Source organism: Ambystoma mexicanum, chromosome 9, assembly GCF_040938575.1.
Source record: "Ambystoma mexicanum isolate Mex_15411 chromosome 9, UKY_AmexF1_1, whole genome shotgun sequence".
Classification (NCBI taxonomy): domain Eukaryota; kingdom Metazoa; phylum Chordata; class Amphibia; order Caudata; family Ambystomatidae; genus Ambystoma; species Ambystoma mexicanum.
This window is the reverse complement of record NC_090931.1, coordinates 1,542,024,945-1,542,048,287: the sequence shown is the minus strand read 5'-3', so window position 1 is coordinate 1,542,048,287 and position 23,343 is coordinate 1,542,024,945. Positions and strand designations below refer to the sequence as shown.

The window sequence follows — 23,343 nt, the reverse complement described above, 5'->3', positions numbered from 1 at the left end:
CCATGTAGTAAGGACGCAACTAGAGAATGTGACCCAGCTCCATGTAGTAAGGACGCAACTAGAGAATGTGACCCAGCTCCATGTAGTAAGGACGCAACTAGAGAATGTGACCCAGCTCCATGTAGTAAGGACGCAACTAGAGCATGTGACCCAGCTCCATGTAGTAAGGACACAACTAGAGCATGTGACTCAGCTCCATGTAGTAAGGACGCAACTAGAGCATGTGACCCAGCGCCATGTAGTAAGGACGCAACTAGAGAATGTGACCCAGCTCCATGTAGTAAGGACGCAACTAGAGAATGTGACCCAGCTCCATGTAGTAAGGACGCAACTAGAGCATGTGACCCAGCTCCATGTAGTAAGGACACAACTAGAGCATGTGACTCAGCTCCATGTAGTAAGGACGCAACTAGAGCATGTGACCCAGCGCCATGTAGTAAGGACGCAACTAGAGAATGTGACCCAGCTCCATGTAGTAAGGACGCAACTAGAGAATGTGACCCAGCTCCATGTAGTAAGGCCGCTACTAGAGAATGTGACCCAGCTCCATGTAGTAAGGATGCAACTAGAGAATGTGACCCAGCTCCATGTAGTAAGGATCCTACTAGAGAATGTGACCCAGCTCCATGTAGTAAGGATCCTACTAGAGAATGTGACCCAGCTCCATGTAGTAAGGATGCAACTCGAGAATGTGACCCAGCTCCATGTAGTAAGGATGCAACTAGAGCATGTGACCCAGCTCCATGTAGTAAGGACACAACTAGAGCATGTGACCCAGCTCCATGTAGTAAGGACACAACTAGAGCATGTGACCCAGCTCCATGTAGTAAGGACACAACTAGAGCATGTGACTCAGCTCCATGTAGTAAGGACGCAACTAGAGCATGTGACCCAGCGCCATGTAGTAAGGACGCAACTAGAGAATGTGAGTCAGCTCCATGTAGTAAGGACGCAACTAGAGAATGTGACCCAGCTCCATGTAGTAAGGACGCAACTAGAGAATGTGACCCAGCTCCATGTAGTAAGGATGCTACTAGAGAATGTGACCCAGCTCCATGTAGTAAGGATGCAACTAGAGAATGTGACCCAGCTCCATGTAGTAAGGATGCTACTAGAGAATGTGACCCAGCTCCATGTAGTAAGGATGCAACTAGAAAATGTGACCCAGCTCCATGTAGTAAGGATGCAACTAGAGAATGTGACCCCGCTCCATGTAAAACGGATGCAACTAGAGAATGCGACCCCGCTCCATGTAAAACGGATGCAACTAGAGAATGCAACCCAGCTCCATGTAAAAATGACACAACTAGAAGAATGTGAGCCAGCTCCATGTAGTAAGGACGCAACTAGAGAATGTGACCCAGCTCCATGTAGTAAGGACGCAACTAGAAAATGTGACCCAGCTCCATGTAGTAAGGCCGCAACTAGAGCATGTGACCCAGCGCCATGTAGTAAGGACGCAACTAGAGAATGTGACCCAGCTCCATGTAGTAAGGATGCAACTAGAGAATGTGACCCAGCTCCATGTAGAAAGGACGCAACTACAGAATGTGAACCAGCTCCATGTAGTAAGGACGCAACTACAGAATGTGGCCTGGCTGCACATGCTAAACATGGTACTGGGATATATGATCCAGCCCTGTGTAATAAGGATAGTACTGGGGAACCCGACAAAGCCCAATCTATAAAGGAAACAACAGGGAAACGTGACATCGCTATTTACGAAGGACGGAACTGGAAAATGAGACAAAGCTCCATGTAGTAAGGACGCAACTAGAGAATGTGACGCGGCTTCATGTAGAAAGGACGCAACTAGAGAATGTAACCCAGCTCCATGTAGAAAGGACGCAACTAGAGAATGTGACCCAGCTCCATGTAGAAAGGACGCAACTAGAGAATGTGACCCAGCTACACACAGCAATGATGGTACTGGGAAAGATGTCCCAGCCCTATGTAAGAAGGATAGTACTGGGAAACCTGAAAAATCCCAATCTATTACGGACAGAACAGGGAAATGTGACATCTCTATTTAAGGATTGTACTGGAAAATGAGACCCAGCTACATGTATTAAGGACGCAACTAGAGAATGTGACCCAGCTCCATGTAGTAAGGACGCAACTAGAGAATGTGACCCAGCACCATGTAGTAAGGAGGCAACTAGAGAATGTGACCCAACTCCATGTAGTAAGGACGCAACTAGAGAATGTGATGCGGCTCCATGTAGAAAGGACGCAACTAGAGAATGTGACCCAGCTCCATGTAGAAAGGACGCAACTAGAGAATGTGACCCAGCTCCATGTAGAAAGGACGCAACTAGAGAATGTGACCCAGCTCCATGTAGTAAGGATGCTACTAGAGAATGTGACCCAGCTCCATGTAGTAAGGACACAACTAGAGCATGTGACCCAGCTCCATGTAGTAAGGACACAACTAGAGCATGTGACTCAGCTCCATGTAGTAAGGACGCAACTAGAGCATGTGAGCCAGCTCCATGTAGTAAGGACGCAACTAGAGAATGTGACCCAGCTCCATGTAGTAAGGACGCAACTAGAAAATGTGACCCAGCTCCATGTAGTAAGGATGCAACTAGAGAATGTGACCCCGCTCCATGTAAAACGGATGCAACTAGAGAATGTGACCCAGCTCCATGTAGTAAGGACGCAACTAGAGCATGTGACCCAGCGCCATGTAGTAAGGATGCAACTAGAGCATGTGACCCAGCGCCATGTAGTAAGGACGCAACTATGTAGTAAGGACGCAACTAGAGAATGTGACCCAGCTCCATGTAGTAAGGATGCAACTAGAGAATGTGACCCAGCTCCATGTAGAAAGGACGCAACTATAGAATGTGAACCAGCTCCATTTAGTAAGGACGCAACTACAGAATGTGGCCTGGCTGCACATGCTAAACATGGTAATGGGATATATGATCCAGCCCTGTGTAATAAGGATAGTACTGGGGAACCCGACAAAGCCCAATCTATAAAGGAAACAGGGAAACGTGACATCGCTATTTACGAAGGACGGAACTGGAAAATGAGACCCAGCTCCATGTAGTAAGGACGCAACTAGAGAATGTGACGCGGCTTCATGTAGAAAGGACGCAACTAGAGAATGTAACCCAGCTCCATGTAGTAAGGACGCAACTAGAGCATGTGACCCAGCGCCATGTAGTAAGGACGCAACTATGTAGTAAGGACGCAACTAGAGAATGTGACCCAGCTCCATGTAGTAAGGATGCAACTAGAGAATGTGACCCAGCTCCATGTAGAAAGGACGCAACTATAGAATGTGAACCAGCTCCATGTAGTAAGGACGCAACTACAGAATGTGGCCTGGCTGCACATGCTAAACATGGTACTGGGATATATGATCCAGCCCTGTGTAATAAGGATAGTACTGTGGAACCCGACAAAGCCCAATCTATAAAGGAAACAGGGAAACGTGACATCGCTATTTACGAAGGACGGAACTGGAAAATGAGACCCAGCTCCATGTAGTAAGGACGCAACTAGAGAATGTGACGCGGCTTCATGTAGAAAGGACGCAACTAGAGAATGTAACCCAGCTCCATGTGGAAAGGACGCAACTAGAGAATGTGACCCAGCTCCATGTAGAAAGGACGCAACTAGAGAATGTGACCCAGCTACACATAGCAATGATTGTACTAGGAAAGATGTCCTAGCCCAATGTAAGAAGGATAGTACTGGGAAACCTGAAAAATCCCAATCTATTAAGGACAGAACAGGGAAATGTGACATCTCTATTTAAGGATTGTACTGGAAAATGAGACCCAGCTACATGTATTAAGGACGCAACTAGAGAATGTGACCCAGCTCCATGTAGTAAGGACGCAACTAGAGAATGTGACCCAGCTCCATGTAGTAAGGAGGCAACTAGAGAATGTGTCCCAGCTCCATGTAGTAAGGACGCAACTAGAGAATGTGATGCGGCTCCATGTAGAAAGGACGCAACTAGAGAATGTGACCCAGCTCCATGTAGAAAGGACGCAACTACAGAATGTGAACCAGCTCCATGTAGTAAGGACACAACTAGAGCATGTGACCCAGCTCCATGTAGTAAGGACACAACTAGAGCATGTGACCCAGCTCCATGTAGTAAGGACACAACTAGAGCATGTGACTCAGCTCCATGTAGTAAGGACGCAACTAGAGCATGTGACCCAGCGCCATGTAGTAAGGACGCAACTAGAGAATGTGACCCAGCTCCATGTAGTAAGGACGCAACTAGAGAATGTGACCCCGCTCCATGTAAAACGGATGCAACTAGAGAATGTGACCCCGCTCCATGTAAAACGGATGCAACTAGAGAATGCAACCCAGCTCCATGTAAAAAGGACACAACTAGAGAATGTGAGCCAGCTCCATGTAATAAGGACGCAACTGGAGAATGTGACCCAGCTCCATGTAGTAAGGACGAAACTAGAAAATGTGACCCAGCTCCATGTAGTAAGGATGCAACTAGAGAATGTAACCCAGATCCATGTAAAACGGATGCAACTAGAGAATGTGACCCCGCTCCATGTAAAACGGATGCAACTAGAGAATGCGACCCAGCTCCATGTAAAAAGGACACAACTAGAGAATGTGAGCCAGCTCCATGTAGTAAGGACGCAACTAGAGAATGTGACCCAGCTCCATGTAGTAGAGACGCAACTAGAGAATGTGACCCAGCTCCATGTAATAAGGACGCAACTAGAGAATGTGACCCAGCTCCAGGTAGTAAGGACGCAACTAGAAAATGTGACCCAGCTCCATGTAGTAAGGATGCAACTAGAGAATGTGACCCAGCTCCATGTAAAAAGGACACAACTAGAGCATGAAACCCAGCTCCATGTCGTAAGGACACAACTAGAGCATGTGACCCAGCTCCATGTAGTAAGGACACAACTAGAGCATGTGACCCAGCTCCATGTAGTAAGGACGCAACTAGAGCATGTGACCCAGCTCCATGTAGTAAGGACGCAACTAGAGCATGTGACCCAGCGCCATGTAGTAAGGACGCAACTAGAGCATGTGACCCAGCGCCATGTAGTAAGGACGCAACTATGTAGTAAGGACGCAACTAGAGAATGTGACCCAGCTCCATGTAGTAAGGATGCAACTAGAGAATGTGACCCAGCTCCATGTTGAAAGGAGGCAACTACAGAATGTGAACCAGCTACATGTAGTAAGGACGCAACTACAGAATGTGGCCTGGCTGCACATGCTAAACATGGTACTGGGATATATGATCCAGCCCTGTGTAATAAGGATAGTACTGGGGAACCCGACAAAGCCCAATCTATAAAGGAAACAACAGGGAAACGTGACATCGCTATTTACGAAGGACGGAACTGGAAAATGAGACAAAGCTCCATGTAGTAAGGACGCAACTAGAGAATGTGACGCGGCTTCATGTAGAAAGGACGCAACTAGAGAATGTAACCCAGCTCCATGTAGAAAGGACGCAACTAGAGAATGTGACCCAGCTCCATGTAGAAAGGACGCAACTAAAGAATGTGACCCAGCTACACACAGCAATGATGGTACTGGGAGAGATGTCCCAGCCCTATGTAAGAAGGATAGTACTGGGAAACCTGAAAAATCCCAATCTATTAAGGACAGAACAGGGAAATGTGACATCTCTATTTAAGGATTGTACTGGAAAATGAGACCCAGCTACATGTATTAAGGACGCAACTAGAGAATGTGACCCAGCTCCATGTAGTAAGGACGCAACTAGAGAATGTCACCCAGCGCCATGTAGTAAGGAGGCAACTAGAGAATGTGACCCAGCTCCATGTAGTAAGGACGCAACTAGAGAATGTGATGCGGCTCCATGTAGAAAGGACCCAACTAGAGAATGTGACCCAGCTCCATGTAGAAAGGACGCAACTAGAGAATGTGACCCAGCTCCATGTAGAAAGGACGCAACTAGAGAATGTGACCCAGCTCCATGTAGTAAGGACATGACTAGAGCATGTGACCCAGCTCCATGTAGTAAGGACACAACTAGAGCATGTGACCCAGCTCCATGTAGTAAGGACACAACTAGAGCATGTGACCCAGCTCCATGTAGTAAGGACACAACTAGAGCATGTGACCCAGCTCCATGTAGTAAGGACGCAACTAGAGCATGTGACTCAGCTCCATGTAGTAAGGACGCAACTAGAGCATGTGACCCAGCGCCATGTAGTAAGGACGCAACTAGAGAATGTGACCCAGCTCCATGTAGTAAGGACGCAACTAGAGAATGTGACCCAGCTCCATGTAGTAAGGATGCAACTAGAGAATGTGACCCAGCTCCATGTAGTAAGGATGCTACTAGAGAATGTGTCCCAGCTCCATGTAGTAAGGATGCAACTAGAGAATGTGACCCAGCTCCATGTAGTAAGGATGCAACTAGAGCATGTGACCCAGCTCCATGTAGTAAGGACACAACTAGAGCATGTGACCCAGCTCCATGTAGTAAGGACACAACTAGAGCATGTGACTCAGCTCCATGTAGTAAGGACGCAACTAGAGCATGTGAGCCAGCTCCATGTAGTAAGGATGCAACTAGAGAATGTGACCCCGCTCAATGTAAAACGGATGCAACTAGAGAATGTGACCCCGCTCCATGTAAAACAGATGCAACTAGAGAATGCGACCCAGCTCCATGTAAAAAGGACACAACTAGAGCATGTGACCCAGCTCCATGTAGTAAGGACACAACTAGAGCATGTGACCCAGCTCCATGTAGTAAGGACACAACTAGAGCATGTGACCCAGCTCCATGTAGTAAGGACACAACTAGAGCATGTGACCCAGCTCCATGTAGTAAGGACACAACTAGAGCATGTGAGCCAGCGCCATGTAGTAAGGACGCAACTAGAGAATGTGAGCCAGCTCCATGTAGTAAGGACCCAACTAGAGAATGTGAGCCAGCTCCATGTAGTAAGGACGCAACTAGAGAATGTGACCCAGCTCCATGTAGTAAGGATGCTACTAGAGAATGTGACCCAGCTCCATGTAGTAAGGATGCAACTAGAGAATGTGACCCAGCTCCATGTAGTAAGGATGCTACTAGAGAATGTGACCCAGCTCCATGTAGTAAGGATGCAACTAGAGAATGTGACCCAGCTCCATGTAGTGAGGATGCAACTAGAGCATGTGACCCAGCTCCATGTAGTAAGGACACAACTAGAGCATGTGACCCAGCTCCATGTAGTAAGGACACAACTAGAGCATGTGACTCAGCTCCATGTAGTAAGGACACAACTAGAGAATGTGAGCCAGCTCCATGTAGTAAGGACGCAACTAGAGAATGTGACCCAGCTCCATGTAGTAAGGACGCAACTAGAAAATGTGACCCAGCTCCATGTAGTAAGGAGGCAACTAGAGAATGTGACCCAGCTCCATGTAGTAAGGACGCAACTAGAGAATGTGATGCGGCTCCATGTAGAAAGGACGCAACTAGAGAATGTGACCCAGCTCCATGTAGTAAGGACGCAACTAGAGAATGTGACCCAGCTCCATGTAGTAAGGACGCAACTAGAGAATGTGACCCAGCTCCATGTAGTAAGGACAGAACTAGACAATGTGGCCCGGCTGCAAATGCTAAGCATGGAACTGGGAGATATGATCCAGCCCTGTGAAATCAGGATAGTACTGGGAAACATGATCCAGTACAATAAGGACAGTACTGGAAAATGTGACCCAGTTACATGTAATAAGGTTTATACTGGGAAATGTTTCCCAGATCAACAGAGTGAGGCAAAAGAGCTATAAACATCTACACATGGTTTACTCATTTTAACATAATAACTGATGGGTTGTGTCCTTTCTGTGACCCTTTTGCTCCCGCTTCCCCCTTTGCTTCCACACTCTCCTCACCTGAGCTGCTTGAGTCGAAGCCTTCAGAGGACAGGTTTCGTCTGGCGAGGTAGTCTTTCTCCTCTTTTGGTGGTAATTGCCTGTCATGGAGGGAAGCCACAGTGAACGCTGATGGAACAGCAAGCCTGTGGCTCCCTCCCCGGGAACAAGCCGATACACAAGGGAAAAAGCCAAGCGGCAGAAAAAACCCTTGTCAGGCGCCGAACTGCACTCTGTCCGACTCCAAGTAGGAACTTCCGAAGTGGTTTTGCAGACAGGAATGAAGGATGTAGCTGGAAGAGGTGCAGACTCAAAATGGCAGGGATCCGTAGCAAACGTGAAGCCAGAAGGCGTGGCTGGTATCCAATGCAGCCAAGCAGAACACAGGAAGCAAAGGACTCAGGTAAGAGAAGAGAAAGATGAATGATAGGAAAGAGACTGGAAATCCAACTGGAGAGGAGACCAGGGAAAAACGGAGAGGAGAAAGCAGAAAGAGCAAGGGCACCGGGTCTCGAAGGAGGGAGACGCGACCCGGGCAACGGAACCGGAGTGAAACCGGTAAGAGGAAAGTAGCGAAAAGAAGGAAAACTTCGTACTGAGGACGAAGTTAGTAACAGACAAAAGCACTGACGATCCGGATGGAGTGTCAGCAGCAAGCGTAAACTCGGAAGCTGGGAAACAATCCAGAGGGGTTGCAACGCAGGCGGGCTCCGCGCTGAGGGAACTGGGACGGCCTATAGAGCCATAAACATAGAGAAAGGACAATCAGTCTCTAAACCCATACTGCCAGCGATACCGCGGAAGTATCCGCCAGTCTCGGCAACGGCGGATGACGGTTGGTTGCAGACTTGCCTTCTTTCCTGGTGGAGTTCAAACTTTTCAGCTGCTGTACCATTACGAGAGAGAATAATATGCAAATCAGTCTGACACCTCCCCAAAAGAAGTAGTCCAACCAGAGCTTCTAGGCCTTACGCAGAACAAGCAAACAAGACACTTTTGGTCTCGCTCTGGGCTTTGCCAGTTTCATGTGTCTCCTTGCAAATGAGCAATAATTTCACTTTCAAATTAGGGAGAAAAAAACATAAGTAAAAAACATGATAGGAATACTTGCGATTTTGGCGATATACCTTATGAGCATTTTCAACACTTTATTTAGCATTGTTGAGCCATTAGAAGAGATCGACAGCCATATACAATTTAGTCTGCCCGGGTCCTGTGAGAAGCAGCCATGGCCAGAGTGACAGGTCACATCCTCTGCACACAGAGCAACCACAAGTACTGCTAACATTTACAAGAACAATTTAACAGATATGAAAATGTGGGAGGTTTTTATGAATGGTTTTCGGTTTGCTTTTTGCGGTCTTCCATATTCCCCATAGGGGTTGTCCTCTTGGCCACAATACTGTCAAAGTTGTCTCCATTTATCCCCCCAGTACAGTTCCCTTTTACCTACTCTCAGCAGCTGTGATTAGTGCATTGTTTCTTTCTCTTTTTACTGCTCACACTTCTTGCTATGGTGGGTGTATAAAAGCATTTAAAAACCCTCCCACCTGAACATGAAGGTAGAATAGGCACGAATAAGCAATTTCAGATGAGTCATCAGAGGAAATTCACCTCAATTTCAGGGTTACATGAGCAATGGGTTGTGAATATACAAATTAGCTTGAATTCTAGCTTTTTTTCCAGAAACTTGCCTTCATCTTAACATGTCATTTCAACAGCGCAGCGACAGATTTCAAGGATGCAGAAAACGACATTGTCATGCGCCGCTCGTGGAAGCTATGGCATTCATGGAGGCCATGTTGTAGTTCCATCACGTTATCTGGCTGCAAGAAGCTACGAGCGTCTAGTTGTTATTCCAAGATGGCGACTGCCCCTTATACCATCGCAGGGAACAGCGGTTCGGTGCGTTGCACCTTTGCCCGTTTGTAGTGCAGTCTTACGCTAGTGTTTTTTCCTTTCCTCCTTTGAGCTAACGCTCTGCTCGATAGCCATTCTCGGTGGCTTTTCCCCTTTTGTTTGGGTGTCCCTTCGCCCGAAGTACTCTCGCTTCACGCTACCCTTCTGTGTTGCGCTTCTACTCATCTCTCTTCTATTTTGCTTTCACCGATCTGTGGCTCTCTCTCTTATTTGCCTTCTGTTCTCTCCTTCGTTTCTGGTGCCTACACCGGCAGGCAGTAGCTTAGTTCTCTGGTTCTACTCTCTTTCCTTAGGTTCGCTTACCTCTCAGCTTGCTCTGTTTCTATTTCCTCTTCTTGAGTTCCTTTCAGCTTTCCGCGACTCGATTTCTTTCTCTCGAGCCGCTCACTGTCCTTACGGATCTCACGGCTCTAAGCTGTGTTTCTACAGTGCTCTACAGTTCCTACCTTCCGCTCTAGCTGCTCCTTGCCAGTTCAGAGCATTCTAAGTGGCGCTCTAACTGCAGCTTCGGAAGGAGTGTTATTCTTCATCTACCAGACTTGGAACTTACCTTATCAAAGACCAGAGGGATTCCTCTGCCAGTGCAATCTCCGACATCTACATTCTATTCCGGAGTCCCCTTTCCACAAGAACAAGGACTTTCACTCCATTCCGGACGCAACTCTTCAGGGAGTCGAGTCAAATTCTGGGTTTTTCAGCCAGGAGGCTTTTTCTCTAATTTTTGGGGCTTGCTCCCGCAGAACCCCGCGGTCAGGCATTTTGTCTTCCAGCCAACGTGGCCTCCGACAGAGCTCTCCCTTACTTGCACGAAAAGAAATCCAAGAAGAAGTCTGCAGAGAAGAAAGAAACAAGAGGAAGAAGGAAGACGGATCCACAGGAGAGTCAGACAGAAGACACAGGTGAGGAGGAAGGGCGGGGAAGAGTCATTTGAGTTTGACACATATCTAAGACAGAAGTTAGAACCCTTCATGAGAGTCAGAGATAACTAGGCAGACATTTCATAGACTATATAACCATGTGTTAAAGATGAGTCGTGACACTTTACCCAGAGAGAGCAGAGCTTGGTGAACTTCCTTCATCACATTCCTGTACAGTTCCTTCTGCCACTCCTTCAAAATATCCCACTCCTCCTCAGAGAAATAGGTAGGAGCATCATGGAAGGCGACCTGCACCTGGAATAAAAAATGCCAAATTACTGATTTGCAAATTTCATTCACAGATATGGCATCCAATGAATGAATGTCCATTAATTTAAAATAAACTTTCCCTCCTTTTACCATCTTCCCTCAACCAACCCTTGTTTCCTATAATAGCCTATGTCATTTCCAGGTAAAGGCGAATCGTGTTTTCGATAACATGAAAATATGGCAACAGACTAAAAGATAGAGTGCAGGTCTAGTAAAATCTACATAACTACGGTTGAGCTTTTTAGGAGAGTTGAAAATCATTTTCATAGTGCTCGATCCTGTGGTTGAGTGTACCTTTTCAAACACTTGATTGCACTGTCTGTGGCTATCCCTTAGGTGGCAGAAGAGCATAAGGTAAACCACAATTACCCAGAAGTCAATCGCTGCCCTTGAAGACTGTTGGTGAAGATGGTCTATGGAGCAGCTCTGAGGAGGATGTGCACAGAGGGCCAAGTCAGACACAAACAAGGTATCCATGTGGGCTAGACATGGTCCCATACAATAAAGACCTTACATTACACAACTCAGTATGTCCAAACACTCCATATCGGTCCCCCAATTTCCACACTACAACTTGCTGGACGAGGTTTTTGGCTACGTGATCCAGGCCTGAAAGCGATTGATTAGATTTTGTAAAGGTGTCTTGTTGTTAATTAGTCTAAAAAAATTCAACTTCATCAATGTGTGTATATTTGAAGTATATGAGCTTGGACACAAGATGAACAGCCCGATTCATGGAATCAATGTGTGCTGAAAATTCCTGTGCAAATATGCAAAACTGTGCGAGTCGCAGTGCAAGCGCGAAAATCGCAGTGCAAGTGCGAAAATCGCAGCAAAACCCGCGCACATCGATTCATGGAAGTCCGTGCGCGAGTAAAATCTGGGATGTGCGCTGAAAATCTGCGTGGTGCACGCCGGCGTACAATTCATCTAACGGCGTGCGCTACGGCCACAGCGAAAGCGCACATAGCGCGGCGCACATAACAAAAGTAGGCGTAACATGGGGTGTGACACGCGGAATGGGGAACAATGCGTGAAAATGTGGGCATCACGGGGGAAGTACAGGAGGCAAGTGCACGGAACGCCCACACGCTCGCCTACAACACGTATTCATGGAATCGTATAGGGCAAACCAGCGCACGGGCGAAGACGCGCACATGCCTAAACACGTCCACCACACAAAGGCAGGCGGTAGCCTCCCTGCGCAAGAAAAAAAATGTGCGCTAACAAAAAGCACGTATATACAGCTCTGATGAATGTCCCATACTGTGGCCCTCTAGGACAAATGACGTGCAAAGGGGTACGCGACAAACACGGACACCCGCTGTGTCAAAAATAGCGTGTGCGTGTATTTCAGGTGTGCGCGGGAAGTTTCACACGCGAGTGGCCTTGGGCGAGCGGGGTATGTGTAAATCTGGGGTTCACGGGAAGTCTCACACGCGATTTCAGCAGGGCACGTGTATTTCGGGGGTGCCGTGGAGTCCTACACGTCAATTGGCAGTGTGGCTCCTCCCAGGTGTTCGCTCTACACCCTCCACGGCCCCTGCAGGCAGCCCACACCACAGGGGACTACCCTGCACCCGTGGTCATGTCCCACAGGCAGCCCATCCACCATGGGCATGCCCGCCAGGCAAGCCACATGTCAGCTTGCACTACTGATCACCAACGCATGACCCCCTCCACCCCCAGCACAAGGGGCACCTGCCAGCAGGCCCCCACTCATGTCCCCCAGCACCCTCACCCCCAGCAGTGCAGGGCACCTGCCAGCAGGCCCCCACTCATGTCCCCCAGCACCCCCACCCCCCAGCAGTGCAGGGCACCTGCCAGCAGGCCCCCACTCATGTCCCCTTGCACCCCCACCAGTGCAGGGCACCTGCCAGCAGGCCCCCACTCATGTCCCCAGGCATCCCCACCCCCCAGCAATCAGGGGCACCTGCCAGCAGGCCCCCACTCATGTCCCCCAGCACCCCCACCCACCGGCAGTCAGGGGCACCTGCCAGCAGGCCCCCACTCATGTCCCCCAGCACCCCCACCCCACAGCAGTGCAGGGCACCTGCCAGCAGGCCCCCACTCATGTCCCCCAAAACCCCCACCGCCCAGCAGTGCAGGGCACCTGCCAGCAGGCCCCCACTCATGTCCCACTCATTTCCCCTTGCACCCCCACCCCCCAGCAGTCAGGGGCACCTGCCAGCAGACCCCCACTCATGTCCCCTTGCACCCGCACCCCCCAGCAGTGCAGGGCACCTGCCAGCAGGCCCACACTCATGTCCCCCAGCACCCCCACCCCCCAGCAGTGCAGGGCACCTGCCAGCAGGCCCCCACTCATGTCCCCCAGCACCCCCACCCCGCAGCAGCCAGGGGCACCTGCCAGCAGGCCCCCCACCCATGTCCCCCAGCACCCCCATCCCCCAGCAGTGCAGGGCACCTGCCAGCAGGCCCCAACTCATGTCCCTCAGCACCCCATCCCCCAGCAGTCAGGGGCACCTGCCAGCAGGCCCCTACTCATGTCCCACTCATGTCCCCTTGCACCTCCACCCCCAGCAGTGCAGGGCATCTGCCAGCAGGCCCACACTCATGTCCTCCACCACCCCAACAGTCAGGGGCACCTGCCAGCAGGCCCCCACTCATGTCCCCCAGCACCACCCACCAGCAGTCAGGAGCACCTGCCAGCAGGCCCCCACTCATGTCCCCCAGCACCCCCACCCCCAGTAGTCAGGGGCACCTGCCAGCAGGCCCCCACTCATGTCTCACACATGTCCCCCAGCAACCCCACCCCCCAGCAGTGCAGGGCACCTGCCAGCAGGCCCCCACTCATGCCCCCTTGCACCCCCACCAGTCAGGGGCACCTGCCAGCAGGCCCCCACTCATGGCCCCCAGCACCCCCACCCCGCAGCAGTCAGGGGCACCTGCCAGCAGGCCCCCACTCATGTCCCCCAGCAGTCAGGGGCACCTGCCAGCAGGCCCCCACTCATCTCCCCCAGCACCCCCACCCACCAGCGGTCAGGGGCACCTGCCAGCAGGCCCCCACTCATGTCCCCCAGCATCCCCTACCCCCCAGCAGTCAGGGGCACCTGCCAGCAGGCCCCCACTCATGTCCTCTTGCACCCGCACCCCCCAGCAGTGCAGGGCACCTGCCAGCAGGCCCCCACTCATGTCCCCCAGCACCCCCACACCCCAGCAGTGCAGGGCACCTGCCAGCAGGCCCCCACTCATGTCCCCCAGCACCTCCACCCCCCAGCAATGCAGGGCAACTGCCAGCAGGCCCCCACTCATGTCCCCCAGCAACCCCACCCCGCAGCAGCCAGGGGCACCTGCCAGCAGGCCCCCACTCATGTCCCCTTGCACCCCCCCCGCCCAGCAGTGCATAGCATCTGCCAGCAGGCCCCCACTCATGTCCCCCAGCACCCCCACCCCCCAGCAGTCAGGGGCACCTGCCAGCATTCCCCCCACTCATGTCCCCCAGCGCCCCCACCCCCCTGCAGTGCAGGGCATCTGCCAGCAGGCCCCCACTCATGTCCCCCAGCACCCCCACCCCCAGCAGTCAGGGGCACCTGCCAGCAGGCCCCCACCCATGTCCCCCAGCACCACCACCCCCCAGCAGTGCAAGGCACCTGCCAGCAGGCCTCCACTCATGTCCCCTTGCACCCCCACCCCCCAGCAGTGCAGGGCACCTGCCAGCAGGCCCCCGCTCATGTCCCCCAGCACCCCCACCCACCAGCAGTGCAGGGCACCTGCCAGCAAGCCCCCACTCATGTCCCCCAGCACCCCCAGCAGTCAGGGGCACCTGCCAGCAGGCCCCCATCCATGTCCCACTTATGTCCCCTTGCACCCCCAAGCAGTGCAGGGCACCTGCTAGCAGGCCCCCACTCATGTCCCCCAGCACCCCCACCCCACAGCAGTCAGGGGCACCTGCCAGCAGGCTCCCACTCATGTCCCCTTGCACCCCCACCACCCAGCAGTGCAGGGCATCTGCCAGCAGGCCCCCGCTCATGTCCCCCAGCACCCCCACCCCCCCAGCAGTCAGGGGCACCTGCCAGCAGGCCCCCACTCATGTCCCCCAGCACCCCCACCCCCCAGCAGTCAGGGGCACCTGCCAGCAGGCCCCCACTCATGTCCCCTTGCACCCCCACCCGCCAGCAGTGAAATGGCGATCTCATGACACAAACCAAAAGTCAACTATGTACATCAACACAAGTCCGCCACACGAAGGCAGGGGGTAGCGTCCTTGCGCATTAAAAAAATGTGCACTAACAAAAAGCACGTATATACAGCTCTGATGAATGTCCCATACTGGGCCCTCTAGGACAAATGACGTGCAAAGGGGTACGCGACAAACACAGACACCCCCTGTGTCAAAAATAGCATGTATTTCGGGGGTGCGCGGGAAGTTTCACACGCGATTGGGCCTGGGCGAGCGGGGTACGTGTATTTAAGGGGCTTGCGGAAAGTTTTACACGCAAATGGGCCTGGGCGAGGGGGGGGTACGTGTATTTCAGGGGCTTGTGGGAAGTTTTACACGCAAATGGGCCTGGGCGAGCGGGGTACGTGTATTTCAGGGGCTCGCGGGAAGTTTTACACGCAATTGGGCCTGGGCGAGCGGGGTACGCGTATTACTGAGGTGGGCGGGGAAGTACAGGAGGCAAATGCGCGGAACGCCAGTGCAAAAAAAGACGTGCTAATCCGGAAACACGTACGCCAGCAGGAAGCAGGCGTACGTGGACCCGTACAGTATAAAAGTGCGCACAAACAACAAGCAAGCTCAGACGCCAGGATGAATATACCGTTCCTAGCAGCAGTGGTGGTCGTGGGATACCGGAGGAGGAGGATGATAGTCAGGCCCAGAATTTTCACACCCAGAACCAGCCTTTTTGGGGATGCCTGATGACCAGGTGTTTGGGAGGTACAGGTTTCCACCTCACATAATACTCGACCTGGTCAGTGAGTGGGAGGATGACCTCACATCACCCACCCTCTGCTCCCAAGCACTCAGCCCCCTCGAGAAGGTCCTCAATGTACTGCACTTTTTGGCCACCAGATCATTTCAGCAGACAAGTGCCATAGTGGGGGGGGGGGGGTGTCACAGGCCACACAGTCACGCTGCCTACACCAGGTCCTGGCCATCATGACTGCACCCCCATCAGTCCACAGGCACATACACCTACACAGAACACCTGCGGAAAGGCAGGCTGCCGTCCAGGATTTCTACGGGGTGGCAGAATTCCCCAAAGTCCTAGGTGCCATTGATTGCACCCATGTGGCTCTACGTCCCCCCAGGGCATCAGATCACATCTATAGAAACCGCAAGCACTAGCATTCCATCAACGTGCAGGTAGTATGTGATGCCAAGGGAATCATCACCTCAGTATATGCCAACTATCCAGGGTCCACCCACGACAGTTTCATTTACAGAATGTCAACCCTAAACCTGGCGATACATGGCTGCTTGGTGAGTATAAATGCCACAGCACATGCATGCATGCCAGATACTGAGTAATGTCACAACCCTACTAATGATACCCATCACCACCTCCCCAGGGGACAGTGCTTACTCTCTGAGCACCCACATGATTACGCCAATTCGGAACCCCACCACGCCACCCGAGGTAAGATACAACCAGGGATGTCATTTGGGGGTCGCCAGAGGTCGCAAGAGCGACTGCTGGCGATTGGCCAGCGACCCCTGTCGATCTCTTGCGACCTCTGGCCATTGACCAATCAGAGGAGGAGGGGGCGTGGCCACAGCGTGCTGCGACGCTTGTATTGGCCTCCATTTTGATTATTGCACGTGCGGCGAGCAGCGGAAAACGTGTGTGGTCGGTGGTTCTCTTCTCTGAGGCTGCTGTGTCCAGGCAAGCATTGATCCATCCACGATCATCCACCCCACTGGAGGCCAGGCCAGTGAGTTCGAGGTAAGTCAGTCCAGTCGACCGCCATGCCACCGGTCGGCGGTCGCCGCCGACGGCCGCAGCACCAAATTAATTTTACTCACGTGTAAATATGTGCTGGTGGCAGCTTGCAATGTTGTTAAGCCGCCACGGCTTAACAACATTGCAAGCCGGCGCCGCCGGCACATATTTGCACGTTAGTAAAATGAATTTGGTGCTGCTGCCTGCTGCCGTCGGCACCAAATTCATTTTACTAACGTGCAAATATGTGCCGGCGGCGGCTTGCAATGTTGTTAAGCTGCCTCTGTGCCGGCGCATATTGCACGTTAGTAAAAATGAATTTAGTGCCGACGGCAGCAGCAGAACCAAATTCATTTTACTACATTGCAAATATGTGCCGGCGGCAGCTTAACATTGCAAGCCATCGCCGGCACATATTTGCACGTTAGTAAAATGAATTTGGTGCTGCTGCTGCCGTTGGCACCGTATTCATTTTACTAACATGCAAATATGTGCCGGCCGGCAGCGGCTTACAATGTTGTTAAGCTGCCCGCCGCCGGCACATATTTGCAATGTAGTAAAATGAATTTGGTGCCGACGGCAGCAGCAGCACAAAATTCATTTTTACTAAAGAGACCCTCCTAAAGTGCCTCAGAAAACTGTCACCCCAGCACCTCTACAAGCACCCAGAGCCCCATGTTCACAGTGTCATGCTGGTCTAGGAGACTTGCAGCCCAAAAACAGTGTAGAATTGATTCATAAAATGGAAATAAATTGTACAACAAATAGGACATCTTTTCTTGGTAAGAACATGTTTTTCTGTTATATACGGCTTGCCTTTATTTAAATACGTTGTCGTTGTTTCGCTTTGCCGTATGCCATAAAGCATGTTTTCAAAGTGTGCTCTGTTTGCAGCATACATTTCCACTCCACTACTATGCACCTAAGTTTGGTATCCTGCTTTGGGATCTTATTACCCCCATTAGCAAACAGGTTTTCTGTATTACACTGGGCCTAAAAGCAATGGCCTATAGTCAATGTCAACAAAATATCTGATACCAGCTATCTGTCGACCCTTTGCAGGCTGGCTATTTCTAAAACAGACCGGCATCTTGTTTTGCAGCATTCATCTGGCCATTTCCGATGAGCTAAACCCTCGGAGTACACACACCTGTTTGGTGCTTACTAGAGGAAAATAACTTGGCTCCAAGGCTAATACTCCCATGATGCCGAATGGTCTTTTGTCCCCAGACATAATTGTTGGGTTGGGGGCTGGTAGCCCTGCTCCAGCGTCAATATGTACACGCTTGGGCTACTGGGGGTTAATAAGGAGTTGATCAAATCCCTCTGAAGTTAGGTCAAGCTATTGGCGTGAAGTCCCCAAGAAGAATCAAGGGTTTGTATTTTTCATTTAAAAAAAAAAAACAGTATATCGACTGTTATGGTTATCTATGTGTAGATTGTTCAGTTTTGAGAGGGGTGGATATGGATAGATCAATATTTGAAGCAGGTAGATTTGCTTGATGGAATGCACTGAGGTGGAAGGGGGGTTACTTTATTGGGTGTCCCTCTGATGTCTCCCATGTACTCCCCCCCAATGTCTCTCCCTCCCTAGCCTAGACATCCCTAAACCCCTCTCCTCACACTACACCCATCTCCTCAACTCTCACTAAAACCATCTCCTCAATTCACCACTCTTCTCTAGCCATGCCTTACAACACTCTCTCTGGCTATCTCCTACCACTGTCTTCACCCCATTCTGCTTCTCCCCACCCTCACCAATACTGTCTTGCACTCTCTCCACCCATTATCACCATACACACGCTCTCGCTTTGACTCGCTCTCTAATCCCCCTTACACCTCTCCCTCTCTATCTTTCTCACTCACCTTTTACACAGCCCCCCTCCTCACACTAGACTACACAACACATACTCAGCTAGTATCACTCTGAGATACCTCACCTGCACTCTGCTCCAATTCTGCCAACAACACTCCACCAGTCCGTTTCTCTGTCTGTCCTCCTCCCGGTTTCTTCATCCACCGTCACACCTCCTGACCTCAACCCTGCAACCCTCACTCTGCATTTCTTTCAGTCTCCTTTTATACTGTGGTCCTGCTGGTTCTGGTTCTCTCTTTCCCTCCATTTGGCTACAATGCTCACCTGTCTCTAGGGACCAATCTGTATCTGTCTTTTCCCCAGGGGCTGGGTTACATAGGTGAGTAGCTTTAAAAACTCTTCTAAGTCACTACACCTTTTCCAGCAGGGCTCTGATTGAATTCTCTAATGGCAAGGTAGCAGCCAGACTGAAGAAAACTCTGAAGCCATCTCCTGCGTCATGTAATCCAAAAAGGTGGTTTGTGGTGAAGCATTTTGACTATGCCTGATTAAACTTCGGTGAGGTAATCGCCACAGGATTGTCACCATACTTCTTGCAGCGATCAGTCAAGACCATTGCAGCTGCCTCTGGTCCCAAGAGGGGCCTTTACCCCCTAGGCTGGATTGATCACCAATGTCCACCATGTCTTGGTCCATTCAGCATTCCCTGGCTTTTTGGTTATTGAGGTATTCAGACCCATGTTCACCTCAGCCCAGGCAACCTTACTGGTACCCACCCCAACTGCCCATCTGATCCCTGGTCTCATCTCCTTTACTTCACAGGTGGCATGTGAGGATCACTTCTTTGAGTGGTTTCAAAACCTCAAGTCACCAGCAAATACTTCATACTTTAAAAGGCTGATTTAGGATTTGCTTCTACAGCCTTTCGTGCCTCCTTTACAACCACCTCTTACACAACCAGTGCCCTAAGGTCCAGTGGACAAATTGGTCGAGGCAGGACCTCACTCATGTTGTTAAGCCTGAGAAACCAAACGGAGAATTTCCCAATAATTCTTCCCATGCCTTATAATGTCAAAAATGTGTTCCTGGGATACACAAATCCACCAATGAATGTCTCCTGTGCAGCAAAAAAGCGAATATACAGTTTCTGTTGGCATTTTGCATCTGAACACCGTCAACTACAGCACATCAATACATGTTTGTGATTGATATATGCAGGTGGGATTTCCCAGCAGAAGGCAAGGGGCCCCAGAGATCTTTTTGAAATGGGCCCCCTCGCATCCTCCCCCGGCCCTCGTTACTCAGTCTGAGTCACTGTGCTGGCAGCGGCTTGCATGCATACCTTCTGTCCATTTGAAGATATGAGGAATAATAACACACACACACGCACCCCCCCCCCCCTCCGCGTGCCCTGTGCACTTCAGATCAGCAGTCACAAGATGCAAGTGTGTGCAGTAGATCTCGTGGCCAAACGGAGTCCCTCCTGCATTTTCAGGAACATCAGCTTGGAGGACAGTGTCTTCAGTATGCCTTAACACTTTCGGTGCCAGGGTGTTTGAACACTGCAGAGAGAGGCTTGTTTTTTTTTTAATGATGTTGAGCTCCATTGCATTTCAGTGTATGCACTCGATTTATTTTTGTTGCATGTATACCCTATTTTATTGGCGATGATGTGATTGTAGGAATTTATATAAAAAATGCCATATAACATATAAAGGGACACGAGGAGATTTGCCTTTATCCCACAGTGCTCACTATGTTAGTTTCTCACGCAGAAAACCCGTATATCCCTTAAGGCCAACCCTGATCATGTTGTTATAAATCACTAAAGTCTGTTGATCGCAAAATGTACTTTTTCATAGTGGCGTTGTCTGCACTTGCATGGGTGCTAAAGTGATAGCTGCGCATACCAGAACATTATGCCAACGTTTTAACTATAAATTGACCTTGCAAGAGGTCTTCTAGGTAGGCAGAAACATTACCATCACCTGATAAACTGGGCACGAAACATTATGCAGTCAGATCTTTTAACATAACGATTGCAAAAAAACCTTGTGTTTCCGTTTTGCTGGTGCGCTCTCAAAAGCAAGTAAATTAGTAGTATGCACACATGTATTCCTTTGGATGCCCTTAATTATTATGTGATTATGAGTTTTCAATAGGTTTTGGTCCAACTCAGGTGTTCTAACAAAAAGAGCACGTGTTTTCCAGTCTGCCTTGCATGTTGAATGTGAGCGACTTGGTGTTGTATTTGCGGACCATGGTCATTTTTCCTCGAGTCATTATTTTGTGGGTCTTTTTTTCAAGTTGGCCGCACCAATGCATGCCAACAAGCCCCATTTCTTTGGTGAGATGATAACCCAGTCCTGGTTTTAACTATGCATTCTGGGACATCTAGTCCTGTATTTATAATGGGGAAATCCAATACTACAAGTTCCACAATCCGGGCCCAGAATGCATTGTTAAAACCAAACCGTGTCTAGCAAATCCTAAATGGAGTGTGGCATATTTGAATTTATGCCACTGTGAACGCATCCACAAGCTCTTGCCCGTTCCCTGCCCCCCATCCTTCTACATCTGGCCCATTTACCTGTATTTTCCTTGTTTTTCTTTACACATCTCAGCGTCGATATTCTGCGCAGGTCAGGGACGCGGCCATTCTCCCCCTGCAGTGGAGCCCTCACAGGTTGCCATTGCATGCCCCCACGGATGCCCTGTTACTGGGATACCCCTTCTATTTTTTTTAATTACCAGGGAGGAGAGGGGGCACTTCGGTGGTCTCCTTATGGATTTTTAGTTGGACCTTTTAAGTGGTACTTAAGCCTCACCTAATAGCCAAAAGGATTACATTGGAGTACGACTAGGAGGGAGATGAATTATGAGGAGGGCAACACCGCTTGCGAGTTTTGTTTGGTTATTTACCCATCCATTATATGCCCCATGCCATGCTAATCCCCATGTCTATTCCCACCTACTACCTGTCAGAGGCATTGCTTGGGGGGGGGGGGCTGAGTGGTGCTCTAGCCCTGTCTCTTTTGGTTGTAGCCCCAGATAGAAGCTCAGGGGTAACAACCAAAAAGGCTAGCTAGCCCCCAGTCCCGACAGTCCCAAAATTAGCAGAGCCCTGGATCTTTTCCAGACCTAGCAACACCCCTGCTACACGTCCCTTTCTGCCCAAAACATATCCTTCAAGGATCTCTTTGAGCTAGCTCTATCAAGAAGTAACATCAGACTTTGGCCTACCAGTGTCATTTCTAAGTAATATGGTGAGTCAATGGCTAACTTGCAGGTGTAAATGCTAATGGTATAATACAAATGTCTTAACCAAGTGTGAATTCCGCCACTTGATTTAAATCTGTTCCTTGCACTGAAGTCCTGCTAAAAACAAGCATTCACAAAGCCAACCGTTTTCACTTGTGCAAAGGTATTAGATAGGCATTTGCCAGGAATTGCTTTCATACACAAAGGTAATCAAACTATTTTCCAGCTGTTGCCATTTTACCGCCAGGTACTACAGTTTGGCAGTGCCTGACAAATCTCTACTCTATGCCTACACAAAACTGTTGAATTTGCCAAAGCATATTTTTCCTCGCTCCTTCACCTTTTCTCCATTCCTTAACCTGCCTGCCAACACATTAGCCCGCTTGCTCCCATGGCCAGTGCAGAAAAATGACACGTTTAAACTTGGACTAAAAAGTAAATCACCTACCAGCCCACTGTACAGACAGACTAATGTGTTGCATGCTATGTCCTGCAGCCGGCCTTAGAGTCACAAATTACCTGCCACTGTAAAATGCAGTAGGATCGGTCACTGAAATCTGTAGGCGGTAGGGCGCTTAAAAAGCAGTAGACTACTGCCTAAATCTGTAGGGTTGGCAAGTATGTTAGTATAATGAATTCAGTGCTGGCACGGCAGCGGCTTTACATTAGGGAAAGTAAGCAAGCCGCTGATGCCGCCAGCACCAAATTCGTTTTACTAACGTTACATTTTGTCTTTTATAGATCATGTGGGGGAGGGATTGAAGGCATTTTTACTTCCTGCTGTAAGATAAGTCATCGCCGGTTCCATGTGCCCCTGACCCCAGCCAGTGTGTCCATGTGCCCCTTTTCACTTTGCCCATGTGCCCATTGCCCCTCGCCACTGTGTTCATGTGCCCTCCTGAGCCCAGTTTACAGCAACAGCTTATGCAAATTAAACTGCTTAAATTAACCACAGGCAGATGAAATCATTTGTGGCTTGCAGCTTATACATTTTGCAATGCATTTAACTAGGATTTTACATTGTGACACGACATTAAGTAAACTGCTCCTTGCCTGAGTCACACACTCAGCCTGGGCCTGCTGCGGCCTACAGAGCTAGTTCCTAGAGATCCTAGGGCAATGGTGCATAACATGCGTCCCTCTGAGTCACAGAAAGATGAATCGTTGCCGGGCCTGAAGTCAGTCTCTAGGTCTGTCATGTGCAAAGCCTCTGTGGTCCAGTTTGTCTTTGCATGATGCGTGCCCCCCAGAACTCTAAAACTCTATTCAAAATTAATATGGTCTGGTGTTGCGCAAATGAATCTTTCTGATATTTTGTTATTATTTTCAGACCTGCATCTTCATGTGGGAGTTCCTTCCTTTCTGTGTTCTCAACGCCAGCAAACAGTACCACCAT

At 50.0% G+C, this 23,343-nt stretch overlaps 1 protein-coding gene across 1 annotated transcript in view; it reads right to left on the bottom strand.

Moving 5' to 3' along the window:
* LOC138489482 (zinc finger protein 154-like) overlaps positions 1-23,343 on the bottom strand; it is a 355,232-nt gene that overhangs the window by 291,857 nt on the left and 40,032 nt on the right. Inside the window, exon 2 of the mRNA XM_069617219.1 lies at positions 10,823-10,949. Coding sequence (XP_069473320.1) covers positions 10,823-10,949 — 127 coding nt within the window. The remainder of the gene's footprint in view (positions 1-10,822; positions 10,950-23,343) is intronic.